The 17,446-nt window shown below is 38.2% G+C and overlaps 2 protein-coding genes across 13 annotated transcripts; both read left to right on the forward strand.

The window, feature by feature from the left end:
* Positions 1-747: 747 nt before the first annotated feature.
* LOC147509199 (cysteine--tRNA ligase, chloroplastic/mitochondrial-like) lies at positions 748-4,983 on the forward strand. Of its 2 annotated transcripts, none has more exons than XM_086601502.1 (9): positions 748-1,143; positions 1,245-1,308; positions 1,419-1,580; positions 2,024-2,194; positions 2,672-2,953; positions 3,080-3,205; positions 3,949-4,152; positions 4,249-4,350; positions 4,449-4,983. In XM_086601502.1, the coding sequence occupies exons 1-9, from the start codon at positions 848-850 to the stop codon at positions 4,683-4,685; spliced, it is 1,644 nt and encodes a 547-aa protein (XP_086457628.1). In that variant the 5' UTR covers positions 748-847; the 3' UTR covers positions 4,686-4,983. The 2 variants fall into 2 exon arrangements, with proteins under 2 accessions (XP_086457628.1, XP_086457629.1); XM_086601503.1 differs by having other exon boundaries at positions 948-1,143; positions 1,241-1,308.
* A 27-nt stretch (positions 4,984-5,010) lies between these two features.
* Positions 5,011-16,226, forward strand: LOC147509200 (vacuolar protein sorting-associated protein 54, chloroplastic-like). Of its 11 annotated transcripts, none has more exons than XM_086601514.1 (10): positions 5,011-6,226; positions 6,331-6,432; positions 8,371-8,457; positions 8,975-9,060; positions 10,404-10,483; positions 11,179-11,296; positions 12,752-12,826; positions 13,162-13,318; positions 13,439-13,527; positions 15,733-16,226. In XM_086601514.1, exons 6-10 carry the CDS (start codon positions 11,198-11,200, stop codon positions 15,733-15,735), a joined length of 423 nt encoding a protein of 140 aa, XP_086457640.1. In that variant the 5' UTR covers positions 5,011-6,226; positions 6,331-6,432; positions 8,371-8,457; positions 8,975-9,060; positions 10,404-10,483; positions 11,179-11,197; the 3' UTR covers positions 15,736-16,226. The 11 variants fall into 11 exon arrangements, with proteins under 11 accessions (XP_086457640.1, XP_086457630.1, XP_086457632.1 ...); XM_086601504.1 differs by having other exon boundaries at positions 15,742-16,226; XM_086601506.1 differs by having other exon boundaries at positions 10,409-10,483; positions 15,742-16,226.
* Positions 16,227-17,446: the final 1,220 nt, after the last annotated feature.

Below are 17,446 nucleotides of genomic sequence, written 5' to 3' on the forward strand. Positions count from 1 at the left end.
TTTCCAATAGGCGTACGTTAAATAAAGATCACCCACTCTAAAGTCCAGTCTACCATTGGGATTCACATGCACACCCCAAAATGTTCAATTTTTCTTTGTCTTCATATGGCGGACAACGTTATCCACCAAATGGTTGTAACCTCAAATAAGAAAAGAGGTGTGTTTATTAATTTTTCCCATTATGTTGTTTTCTAAAGAAGTCCGAGCGCACATTATTTCCGAATCCATAAATGGCAAATATACTCCTAAAGTCTTCCATTCGACTATTTTCGCTACCAATTTCTTGTTCCAAGTGAGTTTTCTTCAAAAACAAAATTTGCTGCTTCACCTCCAAATCCCCCGAATCACCTACGGAGCAGCAACGACAGAAGAAACAGCTATGGTTATACAATGCATTGGGCAGACAGAAGCAAGTGTTCACACCCAAAAACCCTGGTAAAGTCGGCATGTGCGTCTTTCTTGCCAGCTTATACGAACTTGTACAAACTGAGAAAGTTGTCGGGCGAGCTTCTCTTCCACCGAGAAATTGTCATGACTGGGTTTTGGTCAATTCGTGGATTTGATTTTGATTCAAGTGTGTATCAGCTTGCCTACATATGGGTTTGTAACTTTTTAGCTGAGCACTGGGCAGCGGCCCAAACATGACTGAGTTTATTGTAGAATTCCAATGGGCTTACGGATAAATCGTTATTAGGATTCCAATGGGCTTACGGATAAAATTGGACTTTAATGTAGGATTTCAATTTTTATGTTTCTTTCGTGTGGCCGGGCAGCGTTATCCACCAAGTAAGAAAAGAGTTGTGTTTTTTCATTTTTCCAGTTGCTTACATCATTTCCGAATCCAGTAATGGCGAAAATACTCCTAAATTCCTCAATTCGACCATTTTCGCTACCAATATTTTGTTCCAAGAGATTTTTCTTCAAAACCAAAATATGCTGCTTCACCTGCCAATCTCCCGAATCACCTTCGGAGCAGCAGCAGAAGAAACAGCTGTGGTTATACAACACATTGGGCAGACAGAAGCAAATGTTCACGCCCAAAAACCCTGGTAAAGTCGGCATGTACGTTTGCGGCGTCACAGCTTATGACCTCAGTCACATTGGTCATGCTCGTGTCTATGTTTCTTTTGATGTCCTCTTCAGGTATGTATACTCCAATTCTTTTAGTTGTTTATTGCAAAGTGCTTTCACTTCCCACTAACTAAGTGGACCTGTTTTTTGGACCTTGTTTGAAAACTAGGCAGATACTTGAAACATTTGGAATATGAAGTTTGTTATGTACGCAATGTCACCGATGTCGATGACAAGGTCAGTGTTATACTTCTTGCTGCGATTCATTTTTTTTTAAATGTTAGTTGCCATACTTTTTGTGTTGGACATGTCATTAGACTTACTTTTGCACTTTTCCATACGTGTAGATAATTGCTAGAGCAAATGAGTTGGGAGAGGACCCTTTGAGTTTAAGCAGACGCTACTTTGATGAATTCCGTTGTGACATGTCATATCTTCACTGCATTTCTCCTTCGGTTGAACCTCGTGTATCTGATCATATGCCCCAGATCATTGATATGATCAAACAGGTGCTCACCTTGATCTTTATGTACTTGTTTGTAAAACTGCCAAGCATGCTTCTTCAGTTTCGTAGTGTTACAGATGTAACTGTAGTTAGAAGACCTTTTGTTATTCTAGTTTTTCTGATATAGAAAGTTTTCGCTACTGTTCTCCATGTTGCTGTTATCCACCGGCTAAGTTATTTGACCTGCAGGTGATTTTTTTTTATAGACTACTAGACACTTCTCATGAATTTCATTAAAGTAATAGCAGGAACCCTGTTACAGAACCTGGCCTTGCTCTATATATCTTGTCAATGTCAACTAAGTATATCTTTGGCGTTAGAAACTGCATTTTCGTTTCTTTTCATGTAAACAATAATCCTTCTCATTTTCCTTTGCAAACTTAAACAGAAACATGACTAGTCAATTTTACATAGAACTTTAACTTTGTTGGCTTGCTTTCTTGACAGATTCTTGATAATGGTTGTGCCTATAGAGTTGATGGCGATGTTTATTTTTCTGTAGACAAATTTCCTGAATATGGACGACTATCTGGACGGAAGTTGGAAGATAATAGAGCAGGTGAAAGGGTGACTGTTGATTCGAGGAAGCGAAATCCTGCTGACTTTGCATTATGGAAAGTGAGTTGATCAGCAAAAACTTCTGTATGTATGAGGTTTTGCATTGAAAGTTTGATGAAGAGATCATTCCCAGGCTTAACCTGCCAGCCTATCTGAAACTTCTTGCCTTGTCAAAACTCAGTACTGGTTTGCACATTGAAATATTTGGTCCATTATTTCACCATGAAATTTCAGTTGCTCAGAACTTTCAAGTAGGTTTCATTTGTGAGGATGATCTCCTTTTTTGGACTGAAACATTGTTGCAGATCTTAACTTGGAAGTTAGAACGTTTTAAAATTAGTCAAAGGTTCTCTTATGCTATGATGGTAAAGTATTTCGGCCTACAGATGCAATATTTACATAAATGCCAGACACATTGCACAAGCCAGATAGATAACAATATATCAGGACACAAAGCGGTTCCGTTAGTGATACTGTATAGATTTTAATTTCTCAAATTCCTAAGTTTATCTAACAAACTCCATTTACCATCTGCAGTCTACGAAGGAAGGAGAACCTTTTTGGGAAAGTCCTTGGGGACCTGGAAGACCAGGATGGCATATTGAGTGCAGTGCAATGAGTGCAGCGTACTTGGGTTACTCTTTTGATATACATGGTGGAGGGGTGGACCTTGTGTTTCCTCATCATGAAAATGAAATTGCTCAGAGCTGTGTTGCTTGTAACAAGAGTAACATAAGCTACTGGATGCACAACGGATTTGTCAATATTGATAATGAGAAGATGTCGAAGTCACTGGGTAATTTCTTCACAATCCGGCAGGTAATTGTAATCAAGTACTCTGCTTAGGATATCAATCATTCTGTGCAACTTTTGTTTGCTTTCATGTTTGAGCATTTTACAATGAATATAAGATATCTTGATGGATGGTTCCCTGCAATTCTGCAGGTTATAGACCTTTACCATCCACTTGCTGTGAGGCTATTTCTGATGGGAACACACTATCGATCTCCTATTAACTACTCAAATGAGCAGCTTGAAAGTGCATCTGACCGTGTTTTTTACATATATCAGGTACCATTATTTCTTTCAATTCCGTGAGGTGCATTGTTAAGACATACAACTCATACATCTTTTCTCCCAAGCCGAGGTAGTTGGAAGTTGGAACACACTGAAAGAAGTAGACCTGACATTCTATTAACCCTAAAATTATCCGCATCTAGCTGGTTAAATCCAATGGAAGTTTCATCCCTGACACTGTAAAAGATAACTGTAGAGCTTACCAACCACGCAATGAACTGATCTGCACATCTTAAGTTTCTTCCAACTTACAAGTATAGGCAAGTGACTCTGGTCAATATATTTTCTATTGTAGACTTCAGTCTCTGAGAGTGTGATTTAAATGCACAAGGTTGAGTATGCCTTCATTCAATAAAAAAGTGTGTTTGTTCTTTTCTGTGAGGTCGTTCACTAAAACGTGTAGATCTGTTATTTTTTGTGAATGCGAATTTTGATATCATTTATATTGATGTTTAGTCAGGATACTCCATGTACCTTGTTATAATTTGGTCTTTGTAAAACTTGTTTTGTGGACATCCCTCTTGCTAGTGGGATTTCCATTCGACAGGTGTCTCCAACTTCCCATCCATGGTGGGGTTGGGTTGGGGCGGAATGGATGATGGCTTCCTCTGACAAGCATAGTATTTTACCCCTCATTTTTTTTTGTCTATAAAAAGCCTGTTCTTCTGATAAAATAAATGCTGATAGGATTCTTGGATACCTATCTTCATGAAGTTGTTCTCGTGAAATTTGTGCAGACATTACATGATTGTGAAGAGGTGTTGAGCCAGCATCACAAAGCGCATTGCAAGGACAACATTCCTCCTGCTACTCGAACTTGCATTGATAAATTTCATAATGATTTTGAGATATCTATGCTGGATGATCTCCATACTCCTGTCGTTTTGGCTGCTATGTCTGATCCACTGAAGACCATCAATGATCTTTTGCATACTCGTCAGGTACCCTTCTCTAACCTCTACCAATATTTTGCTCAAAACTTTTGGGTCGAGGGGTGTTTGATATTTGTCATCATTCAAATTGAATGATTCTTGCAGGGGAAGAAAGAGGAACTACGTATTCAATCACTTTCAGCTCTTGAAGAAGAAATTAAGAGTGTTCTCTCGGTTCTTGGACTGATGCCCACAAGTTATGCTGAGGTAGGTGATACTGATTACTGAAAGCTCCTCCCAAAAGATGCCCAGATGTTTGTATAGTTTCTCTTTCTACCCCACAAATTTCTATTTCATTCATTCAGGTTCTGCAACAATTAAGAGAAAAGGCATTGAAAAGAGCAGGACTGCAAGAAGATGAGGTATCACAGAAAATCGAACAAAGGACATCTGCAAGAAAAAATAAGGAATATGAAAGATCAGATGCTATCAGAAAGGAGTTAGCTGAAGTTGGCATTGCGCTAATGGATGGTCCTAAAGGAACATTTTGGAGACCAACTGTTCCTCTTGCCCTACAAGAGCATGAGGTTAACTCTTCCTGAAAGACATAATACTAATAAGTGCAGCCAGTTTACGACACCTCACCAAACCTGAAAATACCTCCTTTGGAGCTTTGAGATGTAAGAAGTACGGGTTAAGCTGTTTTGTTATTCATTCTCAAGTAGCAAAGAAAATAAACTTGAAAAAGGAGAGACTTGTAAAAACCAGAGTCACTTGTTCACCCGTTGATCCGCCATTTTGTTGAGGATCATAGCAATTTTTGCCATTGTAAAATGTGTACTTGGTAATTCAAGTAGTATAAAAGATACAAGTGTCATTCTTGACCATTTTTCACACCAAGCATTATTGCCTTCGGCAATCTTAAGAGTTTGCAATGTCTTGGTTTTAGTCTTGTATAATTTTAGGGATCAGGGTTGCAAGTTTCAACCACTAGAGGTTTTTAGATGCATTGGGCCACGCAAAGGTAATATTATTCTGACACTTAGATAACAACTTCTCATTTCTGATTGTATCACTAATTCACTATATGGAAAATGCATCCTCAGGCCTCTCTACAAGCTATCACTCGAGTTTGCTCTAGTCAGTTTATTCCCGTATGTTTTCCGTCTGAATTTTTAAGAGCCACATTTAGTCACCTTACTCCTGGAAGTGTAGTTGAGTAAATTAGCAAAAAAAAAAAAAAAAAAATCCTGACAGATAATAAGTTACTGTAGAAGGGTACCGGTACTTCAATTTGATGAAGAACGATTACTGCATAGTTCCGTCTGCTGACCACTTTGCCTGTATTGTTGATCTTCTTGGTCGGGCTGGCCAGTTAGAGGCAGCACACGAGATCATTAAATGTATGCCTGTAGAACCTAATGCTGGTGCATGGGGTGCGCTGCTTGGTGCTTGTAAGCTGCACAGAAATACTGAACTTGGAAATATTGTAGCAGGCCGGCTATTAGAAGTTGAGCCGAACAATGCTGGTAACTATGTGTTGCTTTCAAACATTTATGCTTCTGCAGATCAGTGGTCTGATGTTGCAGAGGTGAGGGACAGGATGCGAGAAAGAGGACTTCAGAAGAAACCTGGTTGCAGTTGGATCTGATTTTGGAGCTGAGTTACTGGGTTTTCCCCCCTCAAAGCAGCACCATTATGTGGTCGGTGAGATTGGTTTTTATGCCGTGCTAGCTTGGAGCTAGATAGATGTGTCTGATGTTTGAAGGCATATGGGCCAAGAGGATCAAAACTGTTAAAAGTCTGATATATGCATGGTCATATGTTGCCGTCAAAATTTTTCTGGTCGTTGGATGTCTAGAAAAGTTTGTTCAAAAAATTCTCTGACTTGGGAACAGATATGATGAGAGGGTCACTACTAGGTGGGATACTTGAAGGTCCTAACATGTAATGGGAGTTACTTGTGGTTTATTTACAATGGCACCGAGGAACTGGTGCTCTGTAATGTATTTTTTCCCAACTTAACCTGCTAGGAAGTGGCAGATTACTTAAGTACGACATACCCAATTTAGGAAGTGTGAAGGATTCCAGAGTTGTTTCTTTTACTGTTTTGCGTATGTTGAGAGGTTTGATTACAAGAAAGGTACGTGTGAATTGAATTTTTAGTTTTCAAGTCAGTTCACGTTTTTTATGGGTAGTTAGAGAGTGTAGACGATTCGGGTACTCATGACATAATTATATGTGCAGGTTGGAACAACCATTTTAGTAGCCCCGGTACAACTTCTAAGCAAGACTATCAACCTCTGTTATGGTTGATTGTATACATTTGGAAGCTTTAATACCTGCAAGGTTTGTGCCATCTATATTTTAAGCTTTTTCTGTTGTTTGATATTTATCAGTTTGCCATCCTTTTCTCTACTGGTTCTGAACAACCACCATTTGTAACTCCTAAACACATGTTATAAAATCCAATAAGAAACCTCTTAACCCTCTTAAACTCTTCATGGTCTATATGAAACAAAGCACTGTATATGGATTAGATGATGTAGATACTAATTGGTGATAAAATTGTCAGTTATGACATTGAACCGTCTTTTTTTGGCTCCCAAAGTTCCATTAGCTAGGTTACATTGACATGCCGTATCGGACACGGATACGAATTGTCGGACAACGCAAAATATCAAAATTTGAGGTAAATTACATGCAATATGTGTCCGACACGGACACGTGGATACGTATCCGACACGGATTTTTTTCAAAATATGGCGTGTCCACGTAACCTAGTCCATTAGTACGCCATACTCGTTTACTGCTTTTAGGGACTCCCAAACAAATGTACTTATGCGGACTTGGATAAAAAAGGTATGTCACGTGAGAAAACAAAAAAAAAACCCACTCGGCACCAGAAAAAAGAAAAGAAAAGAAGAAGCCCACGCACTAAAAATGAATTAACTTCCTACTTTCTCTCCCCCTTCGTTTTTGAGTTGGGTTTGGAAAGTTAGGCAAAATGTTGTTTGTCTTTTGTGCCCCCCCCCTCTCATTCTCTCTCTCTCCCTAGGGCTGTCAACGGGCCGGACCTGAATAGGACACACCTAAGTCCAGGCCCGACCCAAATCATATTTGATATTTTGAGTCCAAGCCCGGCCTAGGTCCTATTGGGCAAGTTCGGATTCGGGCCAGGCCTAGGTCCGTTAGCAATACATGAGAACTGTTATTTTTGTCTAAAATTTAATTAAATTTGTAAGTGGTAAGAATCGAACCCACAACTCTTGTGTGGCAAACACAATACTAACCAATATGGCTTCCAATTTTCTATGTCAACTTTCAGTAAATATAATAGATATATTAATAATATTGAATATAAAACACATAAACTATTATAGATTTTAGGCCGGGCCATTATTGGATCGGACATAGGTATGTCCAGACCTACCCCAATAATCTTATCAGGCTAAATTTAAAGTCTCCTTATCTTATCGGTTCGGATTCAATCGGGCTTCGAGCTTGTCCCGGCCCATTGACAGCCCTATCTCTCCCCAGCCGACCTCTTCCCCGCCACTACTCCCCCGTTCACGCACACCCCTCTTCACATGCTCCCTCTCCCATGACTCTCCTTCGCCCATAACCCTCCTCAACCAAACCCAACTCTCCCTCTCTCCTTCTTCTCCACCTTCCGCTCGCGCCCCCACTGGATCACAGTTATTCTAGTAATATATGTTAAATACAAAATATCATATTATTATGATCAATTGAGTGGAGCGAACGTTCTTGGGCTGAGTGGGGGGGTACGTGGCCCAAAATGATGTTTGGTAGGTTTATGTCTGTCCTCAATCTCCTTCTCTTCTTCTTCGCCAAATACTCTTTCTCTCCCATCTCTCTCTCTCTGCCCGGAACCCATCTCTCTCTCTCCTTCTTCTTCACCCACCCAAAGCCCTAATTCGCACTCTCTCTCTTTCACTCAACATCAAAAATATTGGATTCCTCCCAACGGGTTTTCTTCTTTCCCCATTTCGAGCTCTTCACTCTAAAAAGTTACTGAAAAAGAAAGAAAGAAAGAACGACTCCGGAATTCTCTGCTACTTCAGGTTCATTCATATCATTTTTTAAAAAAAAATAAAAATAAATTATTTAATCGATAATGTAAATTTGCTTTGTCATGACTAGTATTTTTTTTTTTTTTTTTTTTGTAAATATTTAATCTATAACTTTAATTTAGAGTGATTTAAATTTTACCCAATCGTTCTCAAATATTACTCGATAACTTTTTGGATTTTATTACTTTTACAGATTATGCCATACACGCAGTGGCTGTTTTATCTTTGAAACCAATGTTAGCTTCTGACTACGTTGTGGACTCTTCCTAGTAATGTAAAGGTCAGTATGTTGTAATAAATAATATTATCTGCTATGTTTGAGCTTGATGTAATAAATAATATTATCTGGAAAACATGGAGTTTGTATCCTGGGAATAATGAAATTATCTTGTGGTTGCATTAAGACTGTAAGTTTGGCATGGTTGGGGTGCTAGGCGAGGTGACTTGTCCTAAAGGCCTGTTAGGCATTATAAAGTTATTGTTTAGTTGTATATACATCTTACCACTAGAAGTAATGCTAAAAGAAATGGAGAATTCAGTGAAAGGCCCACAATGGTATCAACTTACATGATTTGAGTCAAACTGGAACGAATATTTTCAAGGTAGAATTTGTTTATCCAAAATTGTACACACTATTAGATTCCAAAGTAATCAGTTTGTTTTCCGACTGTATTTGTGCCTTTCTTAATAATATTTTTATCTATGTCAGATATGCCTAGATTGTTTATCTTCCCTCACATGGTTTCTTTAAAGTTTAAACAGGGAATTGATTGGTTTTTTGCGTTGTTAATGTGCAGCCAAACCTTTTTGCAACTCTTTTCCCTAGCCCTTTGGATTGCTCTATATCTATAGTGCATCATAATTCACAAAATCTTTGCTTTAGGTATGAAACAACCTCCACTAAGTGGATTTTCAGTCATGGTTGTGTGTTTTAAATGCTTATTTCCAGTGAAAGGTATTTAAAGGCACATAGTTAACGAAATGCACTGCTCCGCTCATGCCCCACTACTATGCAGTTATACTAGTATATATCATTGAGTGATGTTGCTTTCCAATTAAAACCACCACAAAATCCCTCCTTCCTCAACTCGCCCTAGCTCGGTATCTCCATACCACGCCCAGGTAAAAATATGCTACAAAAGCCAATATGCTCCTTTTGATCAGTAAGTAAAGATTATTTTAGAGATTTTATCGGAGAAAGAGAAATGCCATACAAGAAGCCTCAATATGCATGAAGAGCAAGCTTCTAGATACTGTCTCTATAAATGCCTCACAGTTGTACAAAAAAACGAGATGAATCTTTTTAAAATTAGTTCCCCAGTTTAGTGTATATTTTTGAATTTTAATTTTTAAGTATTCTTTTGAATCCCTAGGGTAGTGTCTCTCTCAAGTTTTCAAATTTTAACCCAGTTAAGTTGACATAGATAACAAACATTTTCAAGTTCATGTTGTATCTATTTCACAATCGTTATATTGTGGGCAAATATCTTTAACTACATAGGGAGGTAAACTCTCCATATATTAACTATTGTTTTTAACTTCTAAAGCATCTCCAATGGAGGGTGTAAACAGTATAAAGTGTAAAGTTTACACTTCAAATGCTAAAAAACTCCTTCCAATAGGGGTTGCATATCGTAGGCAATAGGTTATTAGTCAATAGATGGCTATTAGTTAATAAAAAAGCCCGGACGTCACTTATAGTCACGTCTGTTTAACTTAAAAACTCGGACGTCACTTCAACTCACGTTTGAAGTTTTATTTTTCTATTTGCGACGGTCTAAGTCCGTCACTTAGTGATTTATAACTATTAAAAACACGGATGTTGCTTTGAATGACGTATGAAAGGGGACCACTATTTGTTTTAAGCTTTTGCGACGGACCAAGCCCGTCATTTTTCATTATTTTGAATGGGTTGTGACAGTTTAAGTCCGTTGTTATCTCTTTTTATACATTTGCCTCCACCTACCATTGGAAGAGCCACAAATAGTAAATATACACTATGTATTTGGGAGTTAGATAGAGTGTATAATCCTAATGATGCCTATGTGGAGGTGGATTTTTACACTCTCTATTGGAGATGCCCTAAGCATAGTTTGTATGTTGTGGGTTGTACATCACCCAAACTTTAATGTCAGGCTCAATTGTCAAAAGGAAAGAAAGAAAAAGTGTCTCCTGGTTTTGTATGGTATTTGGTTTATATTGTTATAACTTTTTTTTGTCTGACAGGATAGTGATGAACTGGCTGGTCTACATTGCTTTCGCCATCTATGGGATCAATTAGCAAATTCTATAGATTCTGTAAACAGGTAGGCATGTCAGTTCAAGTTTGAATTTTATTAGTCTTACTCTCTTCTCTTTATTGGGGAAAAGGGGTTTTACTTTAAAATATAAGGAAAATAAAACATAAAAGCGGGGAGGGAGAAGGAGATAAAGAACACGAGGTAATTGTATAAACTTACTAAATGTTTATTGGGTGGGAAACAAACTCATACCGAGCCAGTTATATGAACTCCGCCTTATATGAACTCCACCACAAAAAGTGGATTTATAAGATGAATTGAGGGCTGATTTTTGGTGAAGATAGTCTTCTTATAATGGAGAATCTCCCTACAAAAAATCAGCCCAAACGAAAATGTTTAACCTTGTCAAAAGTTGTTTTGAAATTTGAAAAATCTAGACCGTTAGATAATTTTATAACATTGTAAGCTATTTTTGATACGTCTAGACATTTTCAAATGTGCTAATATTTTCTAAGGATGATCTATATTGTGGGGAGAACATCTCTTCCAAAAATCAGCTTTTAATTCATTGTTTTTCATGGTGGAGTTTTTTCGGAGTTCGTATAAGTGGAGTTCATATAACAGGCAGGTACTCCTATAGTAAGTAGATAGTCTCGATCCTCATACACCCATTACTTGGTCCTTAAGTGTACATGATAAACTTTGTCAGTTGTTATGTCGTGTTATGTCTAGTTTGTAACTTGTGAATTTCATTCTTGTAGCATTCTTTCATAAGAGTTCATGCATGCGTCTATACATAATGCGAAAGATGTAGATTTGGTAATTTTATCAAGATTGAAAGCAGGGCCCACTAGGGTTACCAATGGAAAAGATGATGATGTAAGTATTGTCATTTTCATTTGTCTTGGATTTAACTGTTTTTTAGCCACATCTTTGGATTGCTGCAGTGTCGTGAAGTTTGGTTGATTGTAACACATAAAATCTCTGGTTTTCTCATTATATCCTTTGCAGCCTCAACATATGTATGTCCAGGAAATAAAGTTGACATGTGTGTGTGTGACACTATCCTAGTACGACACTGAGATATTAAGTCCCAAATTCGAATTCACAAACCAATAGGATTCCATCTTTTTGTGAAATTACAAAGGCAGAGAGAGAGAGAGAGAGACATAATTGTAATTCAATTAAATGTTTGCTCCTTAGACTCAAAGAATTGTTGTTCATTCCTTCTAAATGCTCCAAAAATTTCGTTTTACATATGTTGGAATTCCCATTGTCTCCTAGCCGACGTCCCAAATTAGTATACGTATTCAAGCATTTTAGAATTATAACTTCCCCAGATTTATTGTTGTGTTTCTTTTTATATGAAATTATCTCTACTACGAGTGTTTGCAATAGATTGAAAAAGCTATTTTGATCTCTGTTCGTATGTAGGTTCCGTCTTGGTAACTTCTTTTCGTCTTCATTTTTCGGATAGGATAGCCCCCAACCCCATACACCCAAAACCCAAAAAAGCAGCAAACAGAATACAAAAGAAAATGCAAACCAGTAGAAAAAAGGAAAGCATCCCTCTCAACAGCAGTCAAGAAAGCAAAGGTCTCACGTTTTTATCTCAATAGCCCAGTTTTTTAAAAGAGAGGAAAAAAAGTGTTTTTACTCTGTCATCAAGGTGTTTACTGATACTGAGCTAAAAAAAAAATCAAGGATGTTTACTGATGTCATCATTGCATTGAAGGAATTAAGTTTGTTAGTGGCCACAGCTTTTGGGGGACATAGGCAGGTTTTATCAAGTTCTAATATGTTTAAGAAAATAACATGGTCTAAGCTTGTAGGAAGTTTTGACTGCTACGTTTCTAGTATGTTGTGTTAGGATGATAGGGTAGGACAGTGACAGTCTGTTACTTTTTCAATCTCTTATCCTATTTTTGTTTGTTTAGTGGATCTATGTCTACCATTTTGTTCTTTCCTTGGAGCTTTTACTTGCACAATGTGCAATGCAATTTCTAGAGTGAAAAACATGATTTGGAATTGGATTTTCATAAATTTAACTATGAAAGAACAGGTTTTGACCAGTTTATGGTGGGATGGTATAACGTTGTAAAGCGTCCTTTGTAATGATCTTTGTAAATGGGGAGTTCTAGAGTGACTTCCTCTGTCACTCTAAAACTTATTAGGTTTACCGGTCATAAAAAACAAACAAAAGAAAAACAACAACGTGCAATGCAATTTCATTCATGTACTTATTTCTCTGTTGTGGAAATATTGTTCGTTGTATAACTCTCATGAAACTTCTTTCATATCACTATGACACTTTCATTTTTATGTGTTTGACAGGTTAAGTTGGATGACGATGAAACCTCTAGCTTTCGTGATCGTCTTCTACCCCTCATCATTGGATTGCTCAGAACGGTAGCCTTTTCGCCTTGCCCTTATATGGAAATAATTTTTCTTTTGGGAAGTTGCATGATTACCCTCTAGTTACCTGGACTTTCAAGAATTATGAGCCTTTTTTTTCTCGATAACCAAAAAAAGGCTCATAATGCAGGGAAGGCCTGGTAACTTGAGGGAAATCATGCAACATCCATGATTCGAAATCAGGAGTTTTCAAATTATGAGCCCACCTTTCCCTAATTTCTTTTGAAAGTTGCATTATTTCCCTAGAGTTGCATTTTTTTGGAAAGTTGCATTCTATATATTTTATTGAAACAGGATGTAACATTTATTTCTCTCATGTTTTTGTTCAGGCGAAACTTCCTACTGTGTTGAGAATATACCGTGATACACTGGTAGCGGACATGAAAACAGCAAGTAAGACCACAGTTGCAGAGTTTCTTCCAATTCTAGTTGCACGACTCCTAGAGTCTGATTTGACAACTAGCGAACGAAGTGTTGATACTGATGGTAAGATATCCAATAATATATCTTTTGAGCTGTTTGAATTTGGGCTCAATACTGTATCCTTGACAGACAATGATCTTTTTGGTCCCCGTTCCTCTTTTACGAATTTTTACTTTGACTCAGGGGGAGGCTCATCAATAGCTAGTAAGTTGCGGAACTTGTCCTCGGAAAGCTTTGTTCGACTTTTGGATGCTATTTTCATGGTTGTACAGGTAAGGTTATGGTTGTTTTTATCTGTCTTTATCATGTACTGATAATTCTGGAACACTCTTGACCTTAACTATTGTAGACATAGGTTAGGCAAGATTTGGAGTATATTAACTGCTCAGCAATTTGCTTGAACCCAAAGGTTCGATTTCTTGGGTTATATGGCTAATTGAGAAAAAGAATTGAGTGTCCAGCTCATTGTTCTTGAAATGTTTGAACTTAAAAGAGTTAACTGCTATAGCATTTTGTGATAGTATGCTCCTTACCTTTGTGTTACTCAATGAATGTATGTCTGTGTTGGACTCGTGTACCATGGGGACATATATAAAATCCGTGTTGTCCCGTGGCGGCATTGCCAATTTGCCATCTACAAATTATCAAATTATAAAAAATTGATCACAAGTAGCAATTTTTTTTATTGATTTAATTGTAAAGGTTACATCAACACCTCCGAATATAGCAAGAAGCTATATTCCAAGGACCAAAACCCACATACCCAAGGGTACAGACACATACATTTAACTTGCTTATTGCAAAAACAGCATAGAATCACTTCTAAGGTGGCAGTGAAAGATGAGATTCTGAAGTTGAGTTTGTTGGTTTGCATAAAAGTTCATGACGACAATTACACCTGAGGTACTGGTACAACTGTAGGACGCGCTTATGAAGTAATCTAGGTTACATTGACACGGGCACGCGTGTCAGTGTCCGACACGGATACGGGGTGTCGGATACGGCGAGCAGTTGAAGATCGACACGGGGACACAGATAAGAATAATTAATTAATTTTTTAATAATTATAAATTTATTAAATTAGATGGTCTCGGACGTGTAAACTGCAGTGCTAATAAGTTACTAGCAATAGCCAAACTTTCAGTTCCTTGCCTCATTGTATTAGGCTGCAATTCACATGTCTAAATAGAAATTATCTAGGTTACATTGACATGGGTAGGTGTGTCCGTATCAGACACGGATACGAATTGTTGGACATGGCAAAATATCAAAATTCGAGGTAAATTACATACAATATGTGTCCGACACGGACACGGACACATGGATACGGATCTGACACAAATTTTTTTCAAAATATGGCGTGTCCATGTAACCTAGGCAGTAATGCTTAGAAATTTGAAAATATCAAGTTTTATGTAATGGTACTTGTTTCAGTGCTAAAACAGAATAAGCATGGTTTGCATTGTAATATTCACCATTTGTTCCAAAAGGAAGACCAAAACCATTTGAGGTGTGAAGATCAGAAAATATGAACCCTCAGATAAATCCTAAGCTTGAAAACAACTTTTGACAAGGTCAGAAATTTTAGTATAAGCTCAAATTTAGTGAGGATGCTCTCCATGGCGGAGAGGTCGCATCCACCACAAATTAGCCGTAGCTCTTCTTCATGTAGGCTCATGAATATGCCTTTTTTGTTTGACTAACCTTATGTTGAGTGTTGACAAAGGCCCGGTGCGAGCAATGGCCTGGGCGCCCAAAGGTTGCCATGTTTAGTGAAAAAGGTTGCAGGTTGTTGTCAAAGGCATTACCGAGGTGATGTCTTGGTGGCCCAAGGCGCTATTTCTGTTTAAGCCATTGAGAATCTGAGAACCACTTGCTCTAAAAGCTCGGACTTCTAGAGGGAGGCTTTGACAATGTTTATAAAGTGTCCAACACATGGTAGGTACATACCATACCACAAACATGGATTGGACTCTGTTAACACCCCACAAATATGGAGTGGACTAGTTAAAACTTATTATTATTTTGTGTGTGTGTGTGGGTGGGTGGGTGTAGTGGTGGTGGTTCAAACCTGTTGTCTTGCAGTTGTGCTGAGAGGGCGGGGTATTGTTAAATCTGTGCCTTCCGCCGCGGTGTCATTAGGCATGTGCCGGTCTCATGCTTTGGCCTTTGGTATGAGTTGTGGTTCATACGTTCAAAAACATATTCATCTTACTGAGTTGAAAAGAAAATAGCGTAACTGAAGGGCATTTTTCATTGATGAAGGATCTTTGGAATTGCATTATTGAATTCTATGCTTGTAAACTAAGGAAAGTTATTCACACAAGTGACACAACTAGGTCCGAATAAGGTCACCATTGGTTAAACTTTTCGGAAAATGCCCCACTAGTTGCTATTATCTGCGTCTTAAAAGTACTTAATCAAACTTCTTTTGTGACTTCTCTAAGTATGATGTAATGTAATTTCTCTTCTTTTAGTGAATGCAGGCACATTTAGTGCGGGCCGCTGAAGTTAAAAGAGCCATTGACTGGATCATGTACAATCTTGATGATTGCTTTGCTGCTGATTCTGTTGCTACATCACCTGCACTTGGTGCTGCGGTCGCAGAAAGTGGTCAAGAAAGTTCACCTTATTCTCTTCAGAGGAATGCTAATAAGTTTCCTCCCATTCATGCAAAAGGAAACGAAACTTCAAGTCCATCAAATATGGCAAGATTTTTCCAGTAATCACTCAGTGCTTCCAACTAATTATCGACAAGTATACTTGTTTATGCATTGATCTTCTACGTTTTTGCAAGTTAGCTCGAGATGCGTTTGTATAGGTGGTGTGTATTTCTGCACTATGTACTACTCTGACAACTTGATACTACACACTTCCTTTCCTTTAAGCAGTCACCCCCCTTCCACAGTCCAGCCTCCATTAGACTCTACTGGTTTAAGTCGCAATACAAGTAGTATTCATTTGGAATGCATATGGAGCTTTATCGGCAATTTTTGTTTTAACTATTTGATATCAAGAACATATGATTGCAATAGTTTTCATTTTCACTTGTCCTTTACGACCTTTTACGAGGATTAAGAATGACATACCATTAAATTGCTGTAAAAAGGTGAGCTTGGGGAGGTCACACCCAAGTTGATTTCTGGAGTCTATGGTTCCTGCATAAGGGAGGCGTTATCTTAGTTCTGGGTTGAGATGGATGGAGTAGCCTTTGGCGTGTAGGAGGTGATGTCAAGGCCACGAGGTTTTCTTCTAAGTGGAAAACAAATGTTTGATGATTGTTGAGATTTATGATCCCATATGGGGTATATAAAACCTTGCATTAAAATATGTAAATCCTGGGGCCGCTCCACTCATGGCCAATTGGTTTTGAGTTGGATGCCCAAACTTAATTAGTGATTTCATGAGGAAACGTGTTCTTATTGAGCAGTTGGGGGTGGGAGTGTGGTCAGCCTTCCGAATGATATGGTTGTGGTGTGTGGGAAGACATTCAGAGAGGGTTCCTTAATTTTCAGAGAAAGATTAGCCATATATGATTCTTAGATTAGATTGGGTCATTGGGAGGATTGGTGGTTGTCTGGGAGACAATTGTTTTTTGATTTTACGAGACTCTATCCTATCTTAGTCCTTAAGAATCACCCCATTCTGGATATCATGTGGTTAGACAATGCACATCTTGGTTGGGAGACATTTGTAATGCCATGGCAATGGCAGATTGAGGTCTTGCGCTTCAGTGTTGTTGTCTATTTCAGTTCGGGAGTGAGTATCCACACTCTTATTGTTTTCCCGCTTACTTGGGAGGTTTGGTGTTACTTTATCTGATAGTCATGGGTGATTTGGTCAGCTCCCTGTTCTGCTAAGGAGTTCTTCGTCTCTGGGATCTTGAGAGTGCATTCACTGGATGGTTTCAAGTTGTGGAGTATTATTTCTTTTGCGATCTTGTGGGGATTATCGCTGGAGATAAACAAAAGGCACTTTGAAGATAAAGCAATGACGGTGGAGGAGGTGATTATTTCGGTCAAATGATTTGTACTCCTTTTGACGAAACTTTTGAGTATTGGCGAGATACACCTTCTGGGTCTATTGTGTTTATAGATGGGACTCATTGATGGCAGTGCATAGTGATGGGGTTGGTTTCTGGAGTTTCTGTTCTTCTTCCTTCTCGATGATAGAGGTAGTAACAAGATCAAA

The sequence above is a fragment of the Coptis chinensis genome, chromosome 3, assembly GCF_015680905.1.
Source record: "Coptis chinensis isolate HL-2020 chromosome 3, ASM1568090v1, whole genome shotgun sequence".
NCBI classification, from domain to species: domain Eukaryota; kingdom Viridiplantae; phylum Streptophyta; class Magnoliopsida; order Ranunculales; family Ranunculaceae; genus Coptis; species Coptis chinensis.